The sequence below is a fragment of the Aquila chrysaetos genome, chromosome 10 (genome assembly GCF_900496995.4).
Source record: "Aquila chrysaetos chrysaetos chromosome 10, bAquChr1.4, whole genome shotgun sequence".
Lineage (NCBI taxonomy): Eukaryota > Metazoa > Chordata > Aves > Accipitriformes > Accipitridae > Aquila > Aquila chrysaetos.
In genome coordinates this window covers 42870379-42895885 of record NC_044013.1, presented here as the reverse complement: position 1 = coordinate 42895885, position 25507 = coordinate 42870379, and the positions used below count along the sequence as shown (strand labels likewise).

The window sequence follows — 25507 nt, the reverse complement described above, 5'->3', positions numbered from 1 at the left end:
ATCCCCACGTGCATAACGGTGTAACTTCTCTTTTGATTTAAAGTGATAAAATAGCCAAGATCAGGGGTCAGTGTACAGTATGAATACAGAAGAAAGACCAGTTCCTGATCCAAAACTCTTATAAGTCTAACTAGCTAAATCAGAAATATGGTGAAAGTGGAAGCAACAGCACAGGGAGATGAGATATTTCATTTAAGATTGTACAGTGGTTTCCTAACAAAGCTAGGACTAGAATCCAGGCATACAACCCCATAGTCTTTCTGCTGGATTGAGCTGGTTCAGTTGTAAGCATGCAGGTAGTCTTGGTGACTGCTATGCACATGTGTAAGTGCTTTGCTGGATTAAGGCCCAAATTAAGCTCTAGCCCTCTGCTAAATTGATTTCTGGTGTGTGCTCCCACAAGCTGACAAACCACCTGTGTTTTCTTTAGACGTGCGCATTTGAAAGAATGCTTTGAGACATTAAAACGCAACATCCCCAACGTAGACGACAAGAAGACCTCAAACCTCAGTGTCCTAAGGAGTGCCTTGCGATACATCCAGGTACGTATAGCGTTCGGGTTACTGTTGACGGTCATTCTATTGCACTTTACCTGCTGAAACCAGAGAATGGTGCTAACTGCTTAAGCCAAGTTACTTTTCTTTTTCCTGTAGTGCAGAGGAAAAAGGGGAGAGAAAAACTCCCATTCCTCCTCTTCCTCATCCTCCCATGTGAGTGTAGTCATTTATAAACTCCAGATTTCAAGAACATTTGAATTTTCTAGGAACGCTAGCTTCATGCAGTCTCCTTATACTAGAATTTCCTAGTTAACCACAAGTCATCCATACCAGTGATGGTTATGCAGTGAACAGATAATTCAGGCGATCTTAAAGAGGGATCTCCAGGCTGTATAAACTTAAGCTGCTCCTTTTTGGACGAAGATGAATTTTAATCCATATGTTTTGGGGAGGTTTCCTGTTTGCTAAACCAAAACAGACAGACTTCCATGAAGGTTTTGGATGTCTCAAATTTTTGATGATATGGAGATGTAAGTAGAGGTCATTTGCTTGGAGGCAGGGAAAGACTGGAATTTGGGGTTGCAGTGTGAAGCTCTAAGTGGATGGGGTACCAAGAATGAGTATGGGAGAAAGTGAAGACAAAATTAAGTTGTGGTGTTTGCAGGTTGAGTGAAGTAAGTCTTAGTGTTTGCTTATTTAATATTTGTAAAAGTGGTTAATGGTAGCACAAAAGAAATTCTTAGAGATGTCCTCTGTGACTGTGAAATCAATAGCATGTAAGGCAATTAAAATTCATCTGGAAAATGGAAGAGTTGCTAAATTTATAGTGTGAATGAAGAGAGCCAATAGACCTCATACGTTTTGGCTGGAATAAAGGGTGCTGAGGACTGTTCACAATGGGCTTTTCCACAGTAAAGCATCATCTTTTTTCCTCGCTTATCTTCCCATTTTCCTCAGTCTCTCTCAAATACCATTTCACTCTTATGTTCAGAAGTACTGGACATTGATTACTTGCATCAACTTTGCTTTGGAGAGTCACTAACTACTTGTTGCCTTTAAGACTTAGACCAGCTCAGCCCTTCTCATCAGTCTTGACCGGCAACTTCGCTTAGAGAGCCTTTGGTTGGGGCAAATTCTAATGGTACCCAGCCACTGGAGGACGGCAAACAAAAGGAAAAAAATCTATGTTGCTTAAAAAGGTCATTTTTGGAGACGTGGTTGTATTGCAGCCTAATGGGCGTTAGAAGAGATCTGAGCCTTTCATTTGATTTCAGGCAGGCTGGTGTCGGTAGAGATGAGCTTCCATTAGCAGTAAGGGAGATGGAGCGGTCTGATCACCTGCTCTCGTGTTCGGGAAGTTGAGTCCGGACTCACAATGTCATGAACGGAGCTGTTTCTGGCATGGTAGCTGATGCTCTGTGAATATTGATGCAGGTGCAGACCTATCCGTGAGCAGACTCTGCTCTCTGGCAGCATTTTTATTCTGTGCTTTTGGAAGACAGTTTAAAATTCTCTTTGAGGATGTCGGTGGGGATGGCCGATTCTTCGTCTCCCCCTTCTCTGGATCCGCTGTGAAATGTTTTGAGGCTTAGACGCAATGCAGTTTTGTGCTACCTGCAAGCGTAGGTACCAACATCTCCATAAATTGCTAGGAATTAAACTCTTGTCACATCCTCTTAGGAAGTGTAGACTACTTTTATGATGGTCCAGAAGGTATTCACAGATTCAGAACCGCATTTTGTTTCCTTTAAGTTTCTGCCACTCAGGGTCCATTTCAGTGACGCCTTTGAATTGCTTTTCCCAGCATGGATCCATTCTGGGAATCAGAAGGGCTTGGATCAGGTCTGTTGACCCCGTTACTCTGGTGTGCACGTGCTGTTGTGTGTGCCCACCATCTGGGGCTGAAGGGGGTCTCGGAGTGGTGTAATTGCAGTGTATTTATTTAATCACTCAGTGAACCGAAAATGCAGAAGTTCTGACAGTTGGCGGTGCAATATTTGCATCCCGGTGTCGGGGACCGTCACACCGAAGGTGGCTGTATCTGCACAGCTCTAGTTTACCTGCTGTGCTGCCTGTGTGTGCCACAGGCGTCATGGCTTGCGGGAGGACCTGCTGCGGTGACTTGTCTCGGGCGTGCAGTGCCGGTACCAGCCTCTCAGAACCTCCCCCGGTTGCCCACATTCCCTCCGGGCTGGCTTCGGGGAGCACGCGGGGGAGCAGCCCTCTGCTTCTCCCACCAGTTTCAGTGCGGAGAACTGAACTCTCTCGTCCAAACGTTGTCTCTCCAGCTTCCCGCTCGCAGGTGGCCTTAAGGGTAACGGAGCTGTTTTTGAGGTGGACATGCCGGGTCGGGGTGCCGCAGGATCCCAGCACTGAGCCGACCCTGCCGGGCGGGAGGGGAGGCAGGGGGGCAGGCGTTGGGAGCCGGCAAGACGCGGGTGGGATGCGGGAGGTGCGTGCAGGAGCAAAACCCCACTAAAGCCCCGGGGCCGCGGGCTGCAGGCGCAGCACCAGCTCCCCTGCCAGGAGCCTGCCTGGACCCGGACTGTGCCGCAAAGGAGCGCTGCCTCGTCACCCGCAATGGCCTGAGGGTGGCCGCGGCACCGGGACGGAGCCAGCCTGCGTGCCGCCGCGTCCATCCGTCCGTCCGGCACCGGGCTGGCGCCGGCAGAGGGCAGGAGGCCGATCGGTCCGCCAGCCCGCGGCCAGGCGCTTCGAAGGTCACGGCGACCTCGGGCTCTTCCCGGCCTCCCGCCCTCCCCTCCGGCCGGGAGCTCCCATGCCAGCGTCCACCTTCCACGTGTGCAGCGAGCACATGGCGAACGCCGGCCCCCGCGTGGCTGGATTGCCCGCCCGGGGCGGCCGGCGAGCGAGCCGGCGGGCTGCGTGGCCGTGCCTGACCCGGCACCGTGGCCAGCTCGCCGCCCCACGGGCGGCGGAGGCGGCGGGGCCGTGCCGCTTGGGTTAACCTTCTCGCCGGCACGGCGTCCGCCGCTCGCTGCGTCTCGTCTTCTCCTCCTCTGGCGGGGCGGCGAGAGCGTCTCTGGCGGCTGCTCGCTCGAGCTCGCAAGCGGCAGGGAGTATCCCGAAAGCCGAGTGTTTTCCTTGGCAGCGGCTTCGCCGTGGGTCTGCGCCTGGATCACGGGATGCAGTTGCACTAAAAGTTTGAGCGCTCTGTTTATTTGCCTGAAAAAAACCCAGATTATTAGAAATCTGATGTGAATTTTGGGAGTTAAAAATGAATTTTTAGAGAAAATAATTTTTAATTCGGTTTGAGTCTAGCTTTGAACTGTCTCAACAAAAATAACATGCATCAGCGTGGGGATGGGATGAACTGCCTGCAGATGACGCTTGCCTCTCCCCAGGGGTTACAGAGAGCGTAGGTGGGACTGCGGACTGGGCTGGGACACCTCTTACCAGCTCAGGCTGGGTGAGATGAATCCCAGCCTGATCTGCAGACAGGAGCACAGAGTTGGTCATGATTACAAGAGAAAAACAAAAGAAACGCTGCCGCCTTGGCAGCAAATCACGCACCAGACTTGGTGTGTTTCACTCGACAGGCTTGGTGCTTACCTCTGTCCCTTGAAACGAGAACAGGGGAATTGTACAAAGGAGATTTAAAAGTAAACCCTCTTGTTCTCAATATAGCAAAGTAGTTTTTCACTAAAGAGGAAAGAAACCGCCAAAAAAGCAAGCCCAAATGAGTCTTGCAGAGGAGGAGTGCAGCGTGCTGGCCCTGAAGCTCTGCTTAGCTGATGATCTATGCCCGCAAGGAGTATGACAGTGCACTAATTGTTGCAGCTTCTCTTCCTACAAAATCCTTTTTCCCCCATTCCAGCTGGAACTTCTTAGAAACAGGCTGTTTGTTTCCTTGGCTGGATTTAAATATTTGTATCTGCATCAAATCAGATAAGTCAGAAAGTTAAATTCCAAACTTCCCATGGAGCTGTCATTTTAATTTATCCTTAGAGCTGGGCTTGTGCTCTGCAACAGTAAATTAGAATCTCTGCAATTAAACACACTGTTGCACAAAGGAAATTAGGCTGAACGCAGCTGGAAGTTAATAATCCCTTTAAATGGTGATTCAGTTGTAGGCGGTGTAGGCTGTTGTGCCGTGGCTCTCGGCTGAGGGAGTTGTCCCTGCGGGTCACGGCAGCGGGGTGGGCTCCGGTCCCGCGCGGCAGAGCCTCTGACGAAGCGCATTCGTTACGCGGGCCACCTCACTCTTCGTTCTTTGCTTTCCTTCCTGCAAAACATGAGTGAAAATGCTGGGGGCCTCCGGAAAGTTTCTAAGATGCGTGAAGTGACGTGGAAAAAACCGCAGTGGGAAGAAAATGCTGTTTGCTTTGAGCGAGCGGAGCCCTGTCCCCTCGGCTGAGGCTGGCCAGCACCTGCTGCCGAAGCAGCGTCCCCCAGCAGAGACCAGGCAGGACAAGGCTGTGGTCTCACCGGGGAGCCACGCTGCGAGAGGGAATCGCACCGCGCTTCGCTTGTGCTGGATGAAGGCGCTGCTGGGGTGGCCAGGGAGCAGAAGACGTCAGACACAGTTCGTAGCCAGGACGTCCGTGCAGCTGGGCGTTTTGATTTGATTCTCTTTGAAGGATTCCTTGGCCCCTAGGAAATGTTGTAATCATCTTAGTTGGAAGCTAATTGAAGCCCTTAAGCAAGACTGTTTTCTCTTCTGTGTTCTCAAACTGTGCCTGTCACTATGGTACCTGAACACCTTCCAGTTTCAGGGGTTATTTTCTATTGCATATTTAGTGTAAGATAACATCCAGGCGATTTGCTCACCAGGTGACATGGGGACAGCCACAATGAGACAGCTCGCGAGCACCACAGCCGCAGCCTGGCAGATTTCAGATCGCACTGCACGTCTTGCTTGTTTGCCAGTTTCCCCACTGCAACTAGAGTCAAATGCTGACTAAATAATAACGTGCTTACAAAATATTAGACAAATGCTGACTAAATAGTAACATGCTTACAAAATATTAGACAAAGCTGAGCTTCCCAGGGTGTGCAAACGGCAAAGAGTAAAATCCTTTCAAGACTGCAAGGCAGGGCACCGCTGTGATCCAAACTACTGCACGGGCTGCTCAGATATTGCAAAAGTATTGGGGAGGGGGTGGGAATGCTCTGATGATAGATGTTGGGCCCTAGTCTTACAGAGGAGTATTTGCTCTGTTTAAGAAATGGACCTTGCTTACAAATTCATAAAAGTAATCTAACGGTCCTACTTGCTGCTTCTAGTGTTAGAGACAGAAAACAGCTGTGATGAACTTACAATTTATAATATGACCAATTTGTCATTTATTGCCTCAGGAAGGGGCAGGAAGGGTAGAATTTCTTTCTCCCCCAGGAGCTAGGGTTGGCACTGTACCCCACATTCCGCCGACTTGATGGGTATTGGAGCAAGGCCACTGACTGACACAAGCTGGAAACTTGCCTCTTGGGCCATGCCTGTAGTATTCCCAGGAATCACCCAGATAAATTTTCGGTGCAAACCAGTCTTCTGATTTCTGTGCTTGTGTGTGCTTAGAGAAATGTATAAAGGAGCGGCAAAGCCATTTACAAGTTACAAGACTGCTCGTGTGAACAGGCTGCAGGCCTCTTGCTGTCACTTGAACTGTAGACCAGCTAGCCAGAGAAGTATTTTACCAAAGTAAAATAGTCTTCATCTTCATGATGGGAATCTTCTTCTTCCAAACCCAGCTGAGGCTGGGGATGTGCCAGGCTGCAGCTCCCTCCGCGCTCCTTGCAGTGAGTGGAAGTAGCACCTTACAGTTTCCATGGTCTGATGCCTTTCTCGGGAGCTAAAAAAAAAAAGCGTTCATGCTAAAAAAAAAAAAAACAAACCAAAAAAAAAAACCTCATGGTGTACTGGACTCAAAGTAATTGACATCTCTTTAGATTCCCAAGTAAATTACTGCATTGTTTGTTTTGAGGGAAGTGTGCCTAATTTCCTCATCTGATTACAAACGCGGGCTTCCTCAGCTGAACTGGCTTCACATGGCCGTACTGTGGCCTCAGCTGACCTGCTGACTAGGTCACCGCTGCCCAGATCGATGTTATTTTCCTTTGTCATATGTAACTGCTTTAGATTGAAGTTAAAGTAAGGACAGAAGTTCATAGGTCTCTGATCATTGTCAGACGGAAAGAAAAATAGTAGTTCAGCAAACTCAAACCAGTAAGCATAAAGGGAGAAGTGATTATCCTAGGCGGGAGAATGGACTCTATCCCTTCCTAAACAAAACCCCATAATCCTGCAGTAGAGGACGTGTCAGCATCAGTCATTGTACTTTGATGCAGGAGGCTGGTTCAGTTTTTCACCATTAGCAAGTTGGTTATTTTGACTTTCCTTGTGTCTTTTTCCTCCTTTGTCACCGCTGTTTGCAGCGTGTGCTCTTCTGCCACCTCTCCTGCCCATGTGGTATGTTCTCAACAGTCACCAACTAAGCTGAGAGCACAGGATGCTGTGTAAGACAAAAAATAAATTACAGAGCTGATTCCTGACCTCCTGCCAGGAGTAGAAATCCATCGTGAACTGACTTACCTGTGCTCATCAGTAATGCTAATTGTTTATATGAGATGTTTAAATTGTTTATCCTCGCTTGCTCTCTTTTGGCTTTTCAAACTGCCTGAAGCAACATTCTGTGCACCTAAAAATGATGCAGTTTCCCATCTATGCCAACAATAAACAACAGAATTGACTCCCTCAAGGGCAGAATGTATACAGAGTACTGTCCAAGGATGCCTTAAATAGTGCATGTAGAAAGTCCTTTGTGCTGTCCTTTTCAAGCTGATCTCATGGACATGTGAACAGACCAGATCCTGTTTTCACATTTGTTAAATTTTCCTGTTGATAACCACAGCATCTCTTCTTTTGGTTTGGCTTTATTTATTGGTTGCTTCATCAGTGCCTGAGCAAAATAATTCATCCCTGTCTAGTGTAGAGGACCAGAACAAGACAGGTGGATTTTTAAAGTCCTATGGTAATGCTTAAGTTAGGGTTTAGGTGTTACATAGGTAAAGGAGGACACTACAAACTTGCCGGATCCTGATGCAGGGAGATGCTGTACTGCTGACAATAACCCCACACATCTGATGTTAGTATTTGGTGTTGTATAAAGAATAGAACTCATTTACATTCAAGCACTGTAGTGGCTGGATTATTGATCAAAATGCATAAGCCCAACTGTGATGCTGAATCCAATTAAGTTCCCCACCTTGAAAAGTATAGCTGTAACTTTTTTTTTTTTTTTTTTTTTTTTATTCTGTGCCAGCTACTAGGTGAATATACTTATCTTCTATAAAACTTGCCTAGGAAGAACTGGGTCCTTAGTACTTCCAGTGCCTCCTTCATGTGAACAGCACTCACATGCCAAGCAGTGCTTCTTCATGTTGTTTACCTGACCTGATCAATTGATTCTATCTTGTCTAATTAGCCTGAATTTCATTGCCAATAATAAAGGCTTCCAGCAACAATAGGCTGTGGTCATGCAACATGGTGTCATCTGTAGACTTCAGAAAGTGACGAGAAATAAGACCTTTGAAAAAACCAGTGTTTAATAAAGTAAAGCAAGTTGGAACCTGCTTAAAAATGTGAAACAGGTAAGAATTAGGATGTAGGGCTGATCTTCCACCGGAGCCAGTGGGAGTTGTTCATGCACAGCAAGTGCAGGGTCTAGTTCCTGCCCTTAATGGAGTTATTGAAGAATTTATTTTAGCTTCAGAGGCATGACATTGGGCTACATTGATATGGGAGGTGGGGTGCTCAACCTGAGAAGTCGGGAGATGCTCAGAGAGCTTCCAGTCCCTTGGCACTCAGCGTGCCAATCTGAGCCAGCCAGCCAGAGTTTCCACTGTCAGGCAGTGGAATAGCTTGCAGCATGTAGCCTGGGACTGTGCTTAGCATGCAGTAGCACTGACATTGTTTTCCCTTTGGATGACTTGCACAGTCATTGAGTAGAAGAAATGTGGGATTCCCATCTTGAATCAGAGTTTGGTACTCAAGCTGGCACATCCGCCAAAACTGATGTGGGCTCCCAGGCAGCTGCGGATGTCTGAAATTAAATCCTTTGCCACCCCTCCCCAGCTGCAGCATGATCTGCCTGAAGGGAGGCTCCATCCAGAGAGCAGTCAGTGGATTTTTTTATTTGTAGGAGTGGCCACAAAACGTGTCATGCAAGAAAGTATTTACAAATGCCCAGTGTTTGAACCTTGTTGAGTGAGTGGAAGCTGTTTCTTAACCTTTGCCAAAAGGGATGGTGATTTTTTATTTTTTTTTAACAATGTCTCGCTTGTGACTCATACATGAGAGTTTGGAAAGGGTAAACAGAATTATAAATCTTGTACATGTAGATTCTCTAACAATTAAAAAAACATCTATCATACTGCTGTCATTTAAGTAGTAGTTTAAAGAAGCACTCAAGGTTGTAAAAACCAAAACAACCTGTAAGTGAAGCATAGCACAGGGTTTCAAAATGATGGTTGTGTTGTAGCCTGTTCGGGTGCAGTTGCTTGTACTGGTTGTCATCTGCTGTCAGAGAGCAGGCACGGGAGAGAAAGCAGTGCATGTGGTGTGATGAAAGCGGTGATAATTACAGCTTGATCGCACAGGCTTTATTTTATGTGTAATATTGCAGAGGTCACCTGCCTTTAAAACAAGGCAAAACCCCCAAACAAACAAAAAACCCCACTGACGTCATAACCGTTCAGCTTGGTTTGTGTTTTAGCTCTTCCCTGAGAGCCTGATAGGGAAGAGGTCAGGGACCCCGTGGCACAAGTTACAAGGGTAGTTTAGACTCCTGTTCTTATTAGCAGTAGCAAAGGTGTGTGTTGATACTCTTTAAAATTACAGTGAAGTAGTTACTGATGGATTAAAATTACAAACAAATAGTTGCAAGAAAATAATAATCGTTGCATGTGTCTAAGTGCAGCAGACTTCAGCCCATGTTGCACAGCTTTGCAGTTGTAGATGTTGGTAGCAGCCTTGCTAGACATTGTCAACTATAAAATAATAAATGAGGGGGATTTTGAAACTGTCTGTCGTACAGCAGCAGGAAGTTGGTATCAGCTTAATCTCCTGTTGTCGTGTCGATGTTACTCTGATGTGATAGAAATACTGATAAAGCATGCTTTGGAGGATATGGAAATATGAGTAAGATTTTTACAAGGCTTCCTGTCTCAGTTATTTATCAAAAATTAATAGTGACTCTGATCCTGCCTGTGCCTTGGACTTGCCCTGCCAATTCTTGTGGTTTTATCTGAACGCTTTTCTGTGTGCAGATGTGACTTCTTTTTTGTGCCTTTCTCTTTGCTGTCACTGTGGGGGAGATGGGTGCAGGCCATGGGAAGCTGGGTGACCTGGTGAAGCAGTGAAGCTGCTTCTGCACAGGATGATAACACGTGCATCAAATAAACAAACCAGAAAAAATGGATTTTTTTTCCCCCAATTTATTTTTCTTTTAGCTGTCTTACTCATCTTTTACATCATTATGAGTTAAAATGTCAAGTTTACATTTAGAATGTCCCTTTCACTGTGGAGTTCTTACTGTTTTCTTAAATCCCTCTTGGTGACATACTGTTCCTTTGGGGACAGTCAACATAGCACCCATGAGAGAAAATATGGTACGCAGTCTGCTAATGAGGTTGTCAAGTAGGGACTGTTGGTCCTGTAATGCTGAGATACATCTTGATCTGAATAACTAGGCTGGTCAGGTCATCCTGAGACAGCATTTAGGGAAAATTGTGTCTTTGAAAATTATGGCTCTGGTCGAAAGAGAAAGGTAGATGGCAGGTGACCTGTACAAAGTAGGTGCGAGTTGGGTGCCATCTGTTGGGCAGGTACCTGATTATTCACTATATTCGCGTTTTAGGAGAACAGGAACTAGCTCCCCGAGGGTGATTGTGCAGTTCCTGCGGCTTTAGAAAGAGCAACTTTTATTTTGCTCCTCTTCCCAAAACGCTGAGATCTTTGAGAGGAAAGTGTCTCTAAAAGAAGATTGATTTCATTCTGCAAACGTTCTGCAGTGATGTTAATGTTGCGCAGGTTGGGTGGGTTTGCAGAAAGCTGGTCGATTCTTTCTGTATTCTGCTCTTTCGGAGTAGCGTGTGTTGTGATTCAGAGCTCATTGTCCCCAGCAGCTGGCACCTTCCTATCACTTCGTATTTAACAATTTCATGGGACTTTACCTACTCTAAGGCAATCTCTCAGCCCAGTGGGGCATGCTGTACCGTGCAGAGGAGCTTCAGCCTTGGGACCACCTTCGTGAGCAGCAGTGGGGAGTCTGAGTACTGCCGGTGTGCGGGCACGGTGGGCACCGCAGCCACTGTGCCAGCCAGGGCTTGCAGCCCTCAACCCTTTAGCATGGAGACAAAGATTTTCACTCAAGTGCACGGCTTTGATTCATGGCCTTGCACAGGCGCTGGAGTTGGTTTGTATTTAACAACTGGGTTTTACATCCTCCCACTGCCGCCGTGGCCATAACAATGAGGGAGGGAGGTTAAGAGAAATCCTCTGGTGACCCAGATCTGCTCCGTGGGCCGTAGGTGGAGCCGTCGGGATGTGAGTAACTGGCGCTGCCCTCCTTACAAGGATGGAGAAACAGGGAAGAGAGGTGGTGCGGGAGGATGGCATCCTTCTCTGACTCACCAGGACCTCAGCCTCCCAGACCTGCTGCCGCGGTGCGTGTGCGGTGGGGTGGTGGTCCTCTAATGCTGGGCAGGGTGGTTCTGTCAGAGCTCATGGTTGTTGGGACCGCCATCACCTGCCAAAACCATGTTTTGGGAGGTGTGCTCTTTTCCCAGGAAAAGTCCTCGCCTACCTGCTCTCCCGGGCAGCCGCTCAAAGCCTGGGCAGTGTTATGTTCTGATGCACAGCTCGCTGGTACATCTTGCCTGTTGGCTGAGCCAGCATAGGGATACGAACAAAGGGAGCGCCGCACCCAGGACCCGTCCAAAACTCTGCTTTGTCTCCCACAGCGGCTGCTGTGAGATGCCTCCAAGAAAAATACAAGAATACTGCAGCAAGTAGATGTAGCGATAATATGTCTCCACATTAATCTCCTCCTCATCTCTAGCAGTAAGAGATCTGGCTGCAGCTCTAAAGCGTAACTACTTGTTGCCCTCCAGAACTGCTGTCTGTACATCATCATGTAGGCTCAGGAAAGGCTTGCGAGGGTCCCGCATCCAGCACTTGTGTCATTAATAATAATTGCTCTTTGAAATGCAGCATACTTTATTTTTGCTTGCAGAAAATTATTACAGTTACACCAAAGATGTATTTCCCACACCAAACAAATTAAAATAATTTGTTTGGAATACTTTTCTGAATAACAAACACCACAGTATTTTGGGGTCTTTGGGCATCTAGAATCCATTAGCATCACTAAAAATGTCTTACTTATTTCATGAATGACAGACTATTTAAAAAAAATATAAAAACCAAAATGCACAACCAAACTTATCACCTAGTCATTGCAAATAATGCTTCAGTTTTTTTAACATTGAATTTCTTTTAACCTTGAGAGTCATATCAAGGAATAAACCAGATCTGCTAAACTGGTAGAAGCCAGCATGGTTTTGGTGATTGACCCTGGGCATGGCTATGCCTTTCTCTGGTTTGTGTTTGTACTCTGTGTTCCAGTCGCTTGCTGCTTTTTGGTTTTTTTGGAATTTATTCTTTGTCTTCCTGATTTGGATTCTTCCTACCCTCTACCCTAGTAACTGTACTTTCTCCAGGGAGGGTGCTTCAGGAGACTGGGTCCTCCTGGGTCTGCAAGGCCAGTGCAAATAGCCATATCTCAGCTGTATTTTTGTTCCAGAGATTATGGCCCAATGTCTTTTTTTATCAGGAGTCTTCAGTGCTAACTGTGCAAATAATAAACGTAAATAACAAGGCATGTTCTCATTTTCCCATGAGTTCTCTGCTCCAGGCAGATTTCCCATCCTGTGAAGTATTTCTATCTAGATATTATCTCTTCCCTTGCAACTAGATTGAACAGTGGTGGGCGCGCAAAAATGCGATGATGACAAGCCCCTGCCCAGCACGCTTCTCTCGTACTTGCAGAAAAGCCAGTGCAGCCTCTGCAGCAAACGACTGACTTGCTCGTTTCCTGAAGTCACCGTGCTCGCTGCGTGCGTGTGAGGGTGAAGTCACCTCCCAGAATACAACAGCGCTTTTTGGCTGCCTTCCTTGTCTGGGGGTTAAACGCATGGAAGAGCTGGGTCACGAGGCTGCTGGCGAATGGCCCGTCGGGGTCATTTGCACCCCGGGGTTCACGCCACACTGCAGATTGCCTCACCTCCTTTGAAGGATCTACAGGGCAGCAGCCGTGCCTGGGATCGGACCAGCCCGCTGCAGAGTGCTGGCGATTAGACCTATGAGTAGCGTGGGATGGTCTCTGTTTCGCTTTGCAAGTTTTATTTTGGTTTTGGTGCTCGAGTGAAGTGTTAGCTTTGAGAGCTCAGGAGGCTGAAATCGGTGCGCGGTGGCAGCCTGAAGTCCTTGTTCTGCTCCTCCCCTCCCTCGACACACAAGCTGTCACTTCTCACAACCCGCTGAGAACTGGTCACTGCCGGACCCCTGCCCGCGTTTCCCCCAGTGCAATGTTAACATCTCGGAGCTTTGGGTCGAGCCTGTCGTGATTTTATATTGCGTCTGGGGAAAGGGAGACGGTAATCCTATACCGAGCAAAGGCTCTCGGGGAAAACCCACGGAGAAACGGCTGTAGTACACACTGTCCGGGTGTAGCTGCACGTGGGTGATTTTAGCAGGCGGCGTGCGTGGGAGAGCCGCGTCCGCCCGGGGAGAGCGGAGCGGCAGCGACGTCGGCCGCTGCGGTGGTACTGTTGTGCCGCGACCTGTGTTTTCCCGTCGGTGGTACCAGGCTAGCGCATCCGGCACCGCTGCGGGATTTCATCTCCGAGAGCCAGCCGAACGAAGCAGTTACCATGGAAACCATGGCTTTGGTTCCCGTGGCAACCAGCTGGGGTTTCACGCGAGCAGAAGGGAGAGGTACCACCGTTACCTCTGCTGATGGCCTCATCCTGCCCAGTGCCGCTTCCCGCAGACCGAGGGTCCCGCTGGCATCGGCAGGAGCTGGGGTCCCGGAGGTCCGGGGTGCAGGAGCGGGTCCTTTGCAGGCAGGCTCCGGTGGATGCCATCACCTTTGCCGGCGCAGGCAGCTGCTGCTGGCGCGCAGGCTCGGTGCGGAGGCTGGGGACGCCGGCCTGCTGCTGGTGGGGGAACCGGCGCTCGGTTTTCCTGCTTGCTTGGGCTCTCCTTCATCGCGGCAGCTTGGGTTGAGTTGGGGCAAGCGATTTCTCCAGATGCTGGGCTTTAAACAAATTGCTCGTCGCACCTGAAGAACTTCATAGAAAATTTAGTGTGATTCAGAGTAGGAGTGCCCCAAATTGATAAAACTAATGCAAAACCCCAAAGTGCTACAGGGGAGTGTGGCACCTCTGCCAGCAGAGTCTCGGGGATTTGGGCTGTTTGGGGACTGCAGGCTCCTCAGCATCCCTGTGTCTTCTGATCTTTTCTGCTTGTAACATTTGTGGAGACAGGCTGGTGGACTACTCCTGCTGTAGATCTGTTGCACCGTGGCAGTCCCTGCAAGGATAAGATCCTTTTCTTAGGATTTAGCTTTTTTTTGCGTTTTATATAGGAATCAAAACTCCGTACAGCAGTAGAAAGCCTGACCGGCTGGGTCGGGTCTGTGCTGAATCGTGTGGAGGTCCTGCAGGTGGGGCAGCTCCTGGTTTGCTGCAGTGGCTGTGATCCCAGTAGCAAAGAGTTAAAGAGTCTGGCTCAAAATTGCAAATCACTTTCATGATTGCTCATTGATGAGGAATTTTTAATCAGTGAATGCCATGTAATAGAACACAACAGCTGAAATATGCTTTTGGAAGAGCTCATAATTGAAAGTGTGTTTTAAAATTGCTAATATAATGTTTATAAGGGGAGCTTTTTAATAAGACCTTTTAAACCTCACTAATGCCAACCACAGGGCTAGCATTATTCTTGAGGCAAGCGCAGAGAAAGCATTGGAGGCATTATTTTCAATCTTGACATAAGAATAAGCAATTTAATTACAGCCAGCTATAAAATGGAAAATTCTTCACAGTGACAAATGACTGCTGCTGCGTAGAGACAACAGTAGTTTGTGTCTGGTTTGTTTACCAAATAATGGCAAGTGGGGTGCCCACAAGGACCAAATAGCAGCTCTGAAACAGTGAGAAGAATGGGCACAAAGGAGTGAAATGTTACAACTGGTATTGCATCGGGTGTTTGCTGTCACTGCAGTTTGTGCTGGTCTTGCTTTAATAATCCATGTGGGTAAAGACTGCTTTGAAGCTGACAGCTACGTGTAAAGGAGGAAAATCAGATACTCAATGGGGAGCAAAAGCAAACCCACGTATGGATTTTAATTTGGTCACTGCTGTTTAAATAAAAGATGAAGGGACTCTTCATCACCGCCCTTGCTTCCTTGTCACCGTTTCCACCTGCATACGGTAGCAGCAGCGGCTGCGCACAGTGCAGATGGTGACTGCACTGGAGAGGATTGTGGTCAGAGCCAGGTCCCGGGCCCTTGGTCCTCTGCAGGCATTGCCGAGCAAAGGACTTGCTCTCAGCTTCACACTTGGCACGTTTTCTGCGGGACCACTCTTGCACTTTGTATTACACACACTCTGAAGTGTGTGGCTACATGGTCAAAGCACCTTTGAAGTACAGCTTTCACGTACAGAGTTGGTTCTTGCAGGGATACTGATCCCTGCAGCAAACGATTACTGTGCACTTTATTTGGCCTCAGCTCCCCATTTTGCGTGTGGTTAGGAGTTAAACTGCGAGAACTGTAAATGTTCGGAGTGAAATGATCACCTCGTTTTCACCAGAGCCAGCAGCTGATTTGCAAAACTTCCCAACCATCAAAAGCCATGGATGGATTCACATGAAAATAAGGAAATCCATGATTTCCTCCTGGGGTGGATCAGCTTCCCCCATATTAGGGTCAGGGTTTACTGGCTCTTTTAAGTGATGCTCTTGTGGAATTTTTTTAAGTGGATAGAAGTGAAAAATAAATCAATTTTGAAGTTGTAGCTTCTGTAGCTTTCTTACACTGCAGAGTAAAAGTTGCCTGGGCAACCAAGGCTTCCAATTTCTTAACATTAAAAAAAGAAATCCTACAATCATCGCTGCACAAACATAAGGAGAAGGGTCTGTGCTGAAGTTTGTTGATTGGAAAAGAGCAGTCTCGGGCGGGGGGGTGTGCGTCTGTTGAGCTGGCGGAAGTCATGCTGCCTTCTTTGGTACACGTGGGTTGTGCTCAAGTCAACTCTCACCGGCTTTGGGTTGTGAGAGCCCCGCTGCTTTGTACAGAACAGAGAACCAAAACTGCAGATGACTACACCTTGCCTTCTTCAGGGGTTCGCAGCTCCCAGCGCCAGTCGGTCCTCACCGCTGTCTGAGGAAGTGGGAAAACGGAAATGCAGATAACTTCAGCAACTTTTCCACCATGAAGAAACAGGATCAGTACTTCATGAACCAGGTTAAGCGGAAGAGTTCGCACCAGGCAGCTGCAGGCGTGATCCCGTCTCTGTGCTCCTTCTCTGGTTAAACAGAGATGCGCGGGGTGGCAGTGATGCTGGCTAGGTGCAGAAGAAGGAAGGGGCACTGGGTCTGCTCCAACTGGCTCTGTGAGGTCAGTGTCGGCTTCCCAAACCGCAGCATTGCGCTGCACACGGGGAGGGACCTGTGCATGGTGAGAGCCTGGGCAGTGGGAGCGCTTGCCCACGCAGCAGGTTTTCCCTTAGCACTTTCCCTGGATGTGCACGGGTCCTCATCCTCGCCAGGGACTAAGTCCATGACATAACATGAATCTAGGCTAAGCATAAAACTCGTAAAGCACATTAACTGCCTATCATGAGGAAACTCAGCTGGATTTTTTTTTTTTTTTTTTTGTAATTGTTTCACATTCAGATAATTCAAAGTCAGATAAACTTGGAAATCACACAGATTTTCATCTCTCCTAGCATCTCCCAGCCCAAAGCTGCAGCAGATACAGAAGGGAGGCGGGCAGAGGGTTTTAACAACATTTGAAGTCTAGCTGCAAGGTCAGCGCTGGAATAGGGACCTCCAAGCCTGGACGAAGGGATTGCCAACTGGGGGCTTCTGCTAGACCACAGCTGTCCTCAAGCCCGTATTGTCTCTGCAAGTGCTTGTCCTGTCACCCTGCATGAGGGGACTGCTGTGATGAGAAAGGAATCTGCTGGTGGTCCTGTGACGCCTGGGTGCTTGTTGAGCTGCTTGGTGTGTGGCAGAAATTTTTCGTCAGTTGATTACAATAACGAGGTTGGGATGGTTTGGGTTTTTTTAATACTATAGTGTTTCAGATTCAGCTTAACCCTGGGAGGAGGGACTCCAGCTGCCTTGGTTATATCTGCTAATACCAGAAACAGCAAAGGCGCGTTTTGGTGAGCCCTCTTTCCTGCTAGCTGATTTCCTACTCCAACAGGCAAAGCCGTTTGGTTTGAACTCTCCTCAGGTTTTCTCACCTTTTGGTGCAACCAGCCTTAAAGTAGTGACTTCCCGGAGTCTGGGGCACTCCAGACCTGTCCCCTGCTGCGGGGACCATGTCCTGAGAGAAACAGCAAGACAGTCCAAAGGAAAACAGCATCTTCTGGGGAGGGAATTCAGGAACAAGGGTTTGAGTCTTCAGGCCTGGGTCAAACCTGGGGATGTGTATCCTTCAGGATCTTGGCAGGCAGCTTAATTGTCATCCCAGATACCAGCACCTTATCAGAACCCTCTCCATTGCCATTCCCAGCCGTGGGGGAAGTGGGTCGGATGGCAGTTACTGACCTGCAGCTGTCCAGACACGCATACCTCTGCCTTAATGGAATTTCAGACCTTGAAAGACAGGTGGTCGGGCATTTGTATGAGTTCCTTTTACTGAAATTTCATTCTAAATCAGTTATTTTGTTGTATGTAGTTTCAGGGTCCCTTCTGCCCATTTCAGCTCTCGCCTTGTGTGCCTATTCTGTTGGAAGATCCCAAAGGTTTGGGTTTGTTGAAAGGAGTGTCTGTGTGGCTGCTTCTTATTTTAAAACTGCTGTGACTTTTTTTTTTTTTTTTTTTTTTTTTTTGGTGTTGCGTAGGATTCATTGTGATACTGCCGCTGTTGTAAGAAATTCCTGTTTTAGAAGAAATGTACTGGAGACCAGCACATGTCTCTGAAGGTGTTTTCTGTTTGGGAGTAGGTAGGCGAGCAAAGTCAGAATGACTAAGGTTTGGCTGTTGCTGTGGACTTTCTACCGAGTGATGGGAAAACCTGACATCTGACGTGGGCAGGGTGATTTGCAGAAAATAACCTGTCAGCAGGCAGATGCCAGATATCCGTCTGTCCAAGGGGCTGCTGGTGATGCTGGTCAGAAGGGACACAGGGAGATGTGCATGCACCCTCTTCCATACTGGCTGCCGGTGGGAAGAAGTACAAAGGCGGGAGGGTCCCTGCTCCCTGTCCCCTCTCCGGCAGGTTCCTGTGGCTGCTGCACAGAGGCTGGTGGGTCGGGGTCGGGTTCCTGGCCCCCGCAGGGCACGCACACAGCCCCTGCAGAGCCTGGGAGGGGGCTGCGCCCTGCGAGGCCAGTGCTGCAGGAGAGGGAGGAAGGCTCCGGTTAATCACACCAAGTTAATTATTGGGCCAAGTAGCAGCTCAGCCGGGAGATCTGTCTTTACCAAGCGAGCCACGCTGAACTGCATCCTAGAATAGTTTTTGAAAGATTACTGGTGCCAGCAGAGACTCCAGCCCATCTGCTCCTCCAGCCTCCCCAGCAGCTTCCCTTGGAGAGCACCCAGCCGGCAGGCACGCCGGCCAGGGGGGCCGTGTGCAGGAGCCCCGGGAGGAGCGTGTGGTCGGGGCGAGTGGCTGCCGGGAGCTGGCACCCCGTCAAGCTGTTTCCCATCATGGGGAGGGCTGGGGCTGCCAGCAGCCCGGAGGGAAGCAGAGCCTGTGGGGCTGGGCTTGGAGCAGTGCCACGTCCCGAAGCCTGTGATGGAGGAGTGGAGCACCCGGAGAGCGACAGAGCGAGCTCCCTGGCCCTGCTCGCAGGGAGACTCATCCTGGTGCTTGCTAAGGGTTTGCCTGCCTTTTCAGTAATTAAAAGTTTGTAACTAATTACCAGCCGCCCTCCCATACCTCATAGTTGTGCTTTCCCCTGGTGCTGGGAGTCTTCTCTCGCAGCAGGGAAGGAAGCCAAACGTGCTTGAATAAGCTTGTGCTGTGCAGGATACGGGTGCTGAGGCTGCATAGATTTCTTTCTTATTCTTCCTGGAAAGCTGTGTTACTGTATTCTGTCCTTTTGTGATCGTGCCCTGTGAGTAACCGCATGGAGAACGTGCTTGGAGAGAAATGCTGCAGAGAGGGGCTGGGCTCATGTGTGTATGCAGTGATTTTAGTCTCAGGCTTTCTCCTACTTGCTTCTTTGCTAATTAGAGAGTAAAGAGGAAGACATTCAGATGAGTTCTCTTCCTGCACATTTAAACCTGAGCACAGGAGCATGCACCTTCCTCGTTGCCTTAGCTTTGCCCTCTGTGTCCCACCTACGTCCCTTCAGCTGCAAGGAAATCAAAGCACACGCGCAGCATTACTGTGTTTTCTGGGTCAGGCAAAGTGCTTCGGCTGCACTCAGTAGGATAACAGACGTTAAAACTAGCATACGGATTTTGGCTTCAGCCACGTATGGATCTAAACACCATCTCCAGGCTAGGAGTCGGTGCTGGTGCAGAGCTCGGGGTCCTGGGAGTCCCTGTCCCCACTTACCTGCTCTTCTGCACCGCAAGACCTTCCCCGCTGCGGACACTCTGCTGTCCCAGTTCTGTCCCTCTCGCTGCTGTAGGCTACAGGTCTGCTGGGGTTTCCTAGTATAAAACCTTGGTATTGAGCAGTTGGCATATCTGCTGCCTGCTTACTGTTTGAAAAGCAGCGAGAGGGACAGAACTGCCCCCTTGGCCTGAAAACTGTCCATTTCGAGAGGCTTTTAGCTGAGTTAAAGCCAGCTGTGCCAGGAGGCAAAGCGTAAGCCTTGTTGAGAGGAGTTGTCTCCGTTTACACATCTGGAGTGATTGTGCTCTGCTAATACGCATTGTTTGGCCATTTTAAAAATGCTTCCTTTTTTTGTTACATCAGGACAAAGGTACCTTTTTTTTCATTTTGCTTTTCTGTAAGAAGGCAGGAGCTACCCTAGTCATTGTGTTGGCTTAGGCTAAATTAAAGGCCTGGCTGAACAGGCTTTGAAGTTATTCCTGGCTAACTTTTGAGATAAAAGACCAGCAGAGCCATTGAAATGCATGAGGTCAGGTTCTGATTGCAGTTGTCCTGGAGAACTTGAGAGAGAAATAGAGAGCACATATTCAGAAGAGCATGAGTCTGATCCTCTGCCGCTCTGCTAAGTGTAAGGTTTGCTTTTAAATTCAGTGCCTGCCAGCAGTGAGTGAAAAAGAGCATCCGTGCAGGCTCTGTGGAGGTCTGTATAGCTGGTATTTTCAGAAGTGTGTATGTGATTTAGATTCCCAATGGCAAAACTTAACTTTAGAAAACAGACAGGCTATACATGGTTTTGCAGATTTCACTTATTTTGTCTCTTTTATGCCTATAGTAAGTGCTGACTTGGGCTGGGGAACAGGCTCCCTGTCCTGTTACTGTTCAGTGCTACACTATTGGCTTAAAATCTCATAAAACAGTACCTTTTGTGAAGATCAGCTATTGTTTTTCTGCTGCACTGCTCAATAATTGATCCCCATCAGACCTATGTGGTTTATATTTCCCATTAATAGTACTGGATAGTGTTTGGCATTTTTGTGTACCGTGCTGACTGATGCAGCATCTCTTCCCTGCCGACGAACGTATCAGATTTCCAGTGCTGAGTCGGTATTAGCAGAAGGGGAGAATATATACCGTTCCTTGGCATTGACTTCAGGATTTCCCCCGTGATGCAGGGTATTGTCTGCTCTTAGCCATCTCTTCTAGGTCAGGAGCTCTTGGTGTGTTGTGTGTTGCTCAGAAGCTAATTAGTACTTGTGCTTTTTTTTTTTTTCCTTCTGACCATGTTAAAGTTCCCTTTCTCTCCATGATTTATGTGCTGGTTACGGAAACGCACCGTGATTTTGTGTAGACCTACTTGGGCTTGTGCGCCCAAGGCTTGCCTTTTTTCCCCAACTACTGTCAGTTGGTTTAGTAAAAGATACTATCTCTTCCTATGCACCTTGTCTTAGAAATACTTCAATATGTCTGTGGTTTTACCTTCCTGCATAAGAGCAGAGTTCTCTGCACAAGGTTTCTGTCTTCATGCAAGGATGTGGGGTGTTTTCCACCTTTCTCAAGCCATGGGCCAGCAGTCCATTGCCATGCAGGACCACTGCTCTCTGTGTAGATGCTTCCTTTCCTTAGGGATGCTTGGGAATAGATGTATGTAGTAAAAACTCCATAGCCCCACTCTCTAAGTGGCTAACTGACCGTGGTCTCATGTCCTCTCGCCTGGCGATCAGAGGGAACTGCATCCATTTCCCTCCCTTGGCACCCTCTGACCAGTCTGTGATAAGCCCTAATCCTCTTCAAATATTTCATAAGGCAGGTGAAGTGAGGCTGATGTTGGGAACTGAGTGCTGACCCCTGTCGCTCTAAACCGATGTTGAAGTGCAACAGGGAGCTCCCTTGGACTGAAAGAGAAGAGAGGAGTCCTGGTTTATGGTTGCTGCACCTCCAACAAATACCTGTGTGGGACCTCGGACAGTCTGCTTCATGGTCCACGAGCGCTCTGCATCCATGGGTCGTTTGTTGGTGTCCTTACAGAGGTTCTTTTTTGCCAGTGTCTGCACACACGTACCATTGGTGTCCGGTGTTTAGCTTAGGAAGTCATCAGGGTGGAAAGTGCTGTGCAGGGAGGGGTCTGGCTTCCACGTTACAGATGTGAGTCATAGTCATATTTCAGCGCTCTTGGTTCTTAATTTTTCAGTTCTGTTGGGAAGGTTAGAGTGGAAGAGGAAGAATGCAGGAAGAAGATTTCATTTTCTGTCTTTAGAGTGGCAGAAATACTTTTTTTCGGAGAGAAAGCCTTGCAGCTTTTCCTGAGGAGTTCTAGGCTTTAAACTTACCCTTGGAGTTGAAGGGACTTACACCTGACGTAGTTAAGCATTTCAGTATTGGAGGCTCATCGGTTTTCCTTCAGAAGGCAGAAAACAGTTGGCCAAAGTAACCTTTTAGGTTTTCATGGCCAGCTCTCGTCCTTTCCCTTTCTGCCTGAGTTTGAAAGGCCTAACTATATATGAACATATTTTACACCAGCATAACTGGTAATAAAAAAAAATGAGCTATGAACATGGGAGCGACCAGGTTAGTGTAGATTATACTCGTGTTTGTTTTCCTTATATTTCTTTTTTCTTCCCTCTGCCTTTAGACTTTAAAGAGGAAGGAGAAAGAATATGAACATGAGATGGAGCGGCTGGCAAGAGAGAAGATTGCTACCCAGCAGCGACTGGCAGAATTGAAGAACGAGTTGAGCCAGTGGATGGACATCTTGGAGATTGACAGAATTATTCGACAGACAGTTCAGCCGGAGGATGACCAGGCATCTACCTCGACAGCATCAGGTGCCCATAATTTTTCTCTTCTTGTAATCATCGCTGTACGTCACTGACACAGTTATATAGTGGTGGTGGGGATCTTCATTTAGCACCATCAAGGTTTCTTTGCATTCAGAATAAAGTAAAACATTTTCAAGTGGTTTGTAATCATTGATGTTGGCCTAATAATACACTGCCACTTGTGTAAAGTAAACTGAAAATCGTGCATTAACGTTAGGTAGATACAAAGTGCATGTTTGCACAGTCAATCTGCTGATACCTTACATGGAGATGCCTGCTTTCAAAACTTAGTTTTCCTCTTGCACAACTATGCATCCCTGCTTTTTAGAACTGAGTGGCATATGAGCATCCTGATGTATTTGTGCATGGATGTGGGAGGGTGTTCAGCCACGTAGAGAAGAAGGAATTGGTACAGGAAAGATCACCAGAGCATTTGAACAACTTAATGAGCCTTCACATTGTGTGAAAAGGATTCACAGTGAAGATGAAATGATACTAACGAATATCTGACATGCTGTTCCCAGTAAGAAGTTTTTGCGAGATAGGAGAGTGCATGCTTTTCTCCATACCAGTGACCTGCAGCAGGAAGACTAGGCAGTGCATGGATGTACAGTGCTTTGCTTTCCAGAGATGAGGAGGCTGTAGCAGTCCGTAACCATTTGCAGCAGTTCCTTCAAATCTTGACAGCATTTGCTCTTGGCACTTCAGGCAGATGATACAGCGGGTTCCAGGAAGGGAAAACCTGAGTTTTCTGGTTCATTCAGGCTTGCATCAGGCTCATCACCTTTGAACATACTCGCAGACTCCCAGTGTAGGCTGACGGAAGTTGAGAGTAGGAGTGCTTTGTCAATAGGAGTGCCAGCCGTTCACCTCTCCAGCTGGCCTCTGCTGAAAATGATCACTTCAAGCTACTACTAACCACAGAGCCTGCAAAAGGGAAGTGTCTTCCCTGGTCTTCCTGCTGCTTCTGTATCTTCTGAGATTTTTAATCTCTGCTGCATGGCTGGCTTTAGAGGAGGCAGTGCAAGGTGCCCTGCTTGTCTTCCTGATCTCCGCAGGGTCAGCATGTTCCTGCATTGCTTCATTAGTTCCTGGACTGGACAAGAGTCCGTTTTCCAGAACCAGATGAGGAACTTGCTGCCATGTTTCTCCATGGCTGTTTCCTTCCTGCTCTGGGAGCAGAAGGGGTGGCACCAATCAGTGGAACAACTGGACAGGAGGGGAAACCGTGTTCCTCTTCCCAGAAGGAGCCCTCGTCAGCCCAGACGGAGTTCAGCCCAGGCGCTCTCCGTCTGCTTCTGCTCACGTTGCTTCCCTTGCCTGCTGAGCAAGATCTCTCAGCCCCAAGCGAGACCTCTCAGCCTGTTGTGAGCAACCCTCTCTAGCCGGGGCTTCGAGCTAGTCTCGCCTGCCTGGCTCCGGGTCCTTGGCCCACAAGCAGGGAGGAGAGGGGTGTGCTGTGCTGTGCCGTGCTGCCTGCCCGTAGCTCAGTGACTCCTCCTGCTGTTGTCTCTGATGCCTGTGCTGCCTTTTAGGGAGGCTGGTTAGTCCAGCTCGTGCTCTGCTGTCATTTTTTATGGGAGTTTCTTCCTTTCGTTTTTTCCAGAGGGTGAAGACAACATGGATGAAGACATGGAAGATGACAGGCCAGTGAACTCATTACCAAAACTAACCCAGCGCCAGCACCCAGAGCTCCTGAAAGCCGTCCCTTCAAACGCTGCTTCCCACCACCCAGCGGTTCTGCCTCAGCACCTGTCCATCCAGCAGAAACAAACCCCAGCCCACGCACAGCCTCCCATCCAGACGCAAGCACTGGTCCAGCCGCAGGCGATCGTCCCTGCACAGACTCACATCGTGGCGGCTTCAACAGTGCAATCGACTGTTATTGCCCACACCGCCACTACCCACGCTTCGGTCATTCAGACTGTCAACCACGTGATTCAGGGTCCACAGACCAAGCACATTGCTCACATTGCACCTTCCACGTCCAGCCCTGTGCAACTTACCACTGCTGCTCAGCCTATCGGCCACATCACTGTGCACCCAGCCACCATCAACCACATGGCCCACCTCGGCCAGCAGCTGCCCATCTACCCTCAGCCCGTGGCCGTCAGCCAGCCCGTGGTGAGCCATATTGCTCACACGATCTCGCACCAGCAAGTGAATGGAACCACAAACCTTGGCCAGCAAGCGGTGATGGCCAAGCCTGCTGTAGGAACCCAAGTTGTCCATCACCCGCAGTTAGTTGGGCAAACGGTCCTAAATCCGGTGACTATGGTAACCATGCCATCATTCCCAGTGAGCACGCTGAAGCTGGCCTAGAGGGGATCGTCCGACGGCGAGGTCTTTGTTGGGAACCTTTCCTAAACTCCATACATTCCAACCACGTCCGACTCCACGGGAGGGAAGTGCAGAAAATGCCGAGTGGCGGGACACCGGGCTGGGCTGTCCTCAGCCGCCCAGTAACCAACCTGCCGCTGGCAGCGAGAGACGGGGCCTCTCTGCACTTGAATTTTGCTAATCCGAGAAAACTTCAAAGACAGTTGTTCATGGTGATTTTTTTTCCTTTTATGTGTAATCAGTGAAATATGGATATGATGTTCTTAAGACTTTAATTTTCCCCTTTTATGTGTTGCTTCTTTGTAGAATAAAAATTGCTGATCTCTTTATTGAGACATTGCGTAGAATGGGAAAAAAATCATAGAAGTCTATATTTATATATATGTGTGTATGTGTGTGTATATATATGTATATACATATATATATAAATATAACATTTGAAGAAGGCCTTTTGTAAGGTTGATTATTTTGCAGGATTATTAGACAAAATTCATTTTTGGAGGAAGAAGACAGAGTGTCCTCTCTAAACAAGAAACTTTAAGATAGATGGTTTGGTGGACCAGGGTACATATACAGTGACAAAAAAAAGAAAGTTAAACCATGTTAAAGGTATTTCCCGTCAATATACTACATTTCAAAAAACCATCTAAAATCACTGTGACTTGTTATGGCATTTTAAGGAAATTCTCTGTCCTGTCTAATAAAAGGAAAAAGAATACACAACCAGACTTCATTTGTTGCAGTTTTATAAATGACTTGATTTTTATAGCTATGTCAAAAAAATAATGTTTTTTATTATTTTAATGGTTGACAATGTTTTGTTTGGATGGTTTTTTGGGGGTTTTATTTTTTGTTTTGGCTTGGTTTTGCTGATGCAATAATGGATTTTGCAGATCTCTGTGCATGGCACTCCCCCTTTCAGGATTCCTCGTGCCAGTCCCAAGCCCCCAGGATTCTTGGGTTCGTTTTTCGTTTGCAGAGGCAGATGTTTTGTGCTGGCAACTTGCAATATGTTTATCTGGCCTGATAG

General features: G+C 48.0%; 1 protein-coding gene across 2 annotated transcripts in view; it reads left to right on the top strand.

Moving 5' to 3' along the window:
- The window catches only part of MNT (MAX network transcriptional repressor), a 46758-nt gene extending 21553 nt beyond the window's left edge, over positions 1-25205 (top strand). For both annotated transcript variants that reach the window (XM_030029140.2, XM_030029141.2), the window contains exons 4-6: positions 431-542; positions 21951-22143; positions 23744-25205. In XM_030029140.2, coding sequence (XP_029885000.1) covers positions 431-542; positions 21951-22143; positions 23744-24459 — 1021 coding nt within the window. In that variant the 3' untranslated portion in view covers positions 24460-25205. The remainder of the gene's footprint in view (positions 1-430; positions 543-21950; positions 22144-23743) is intronic.
- Positions 25206-25507: the final 302 nt, after the last annotated feature.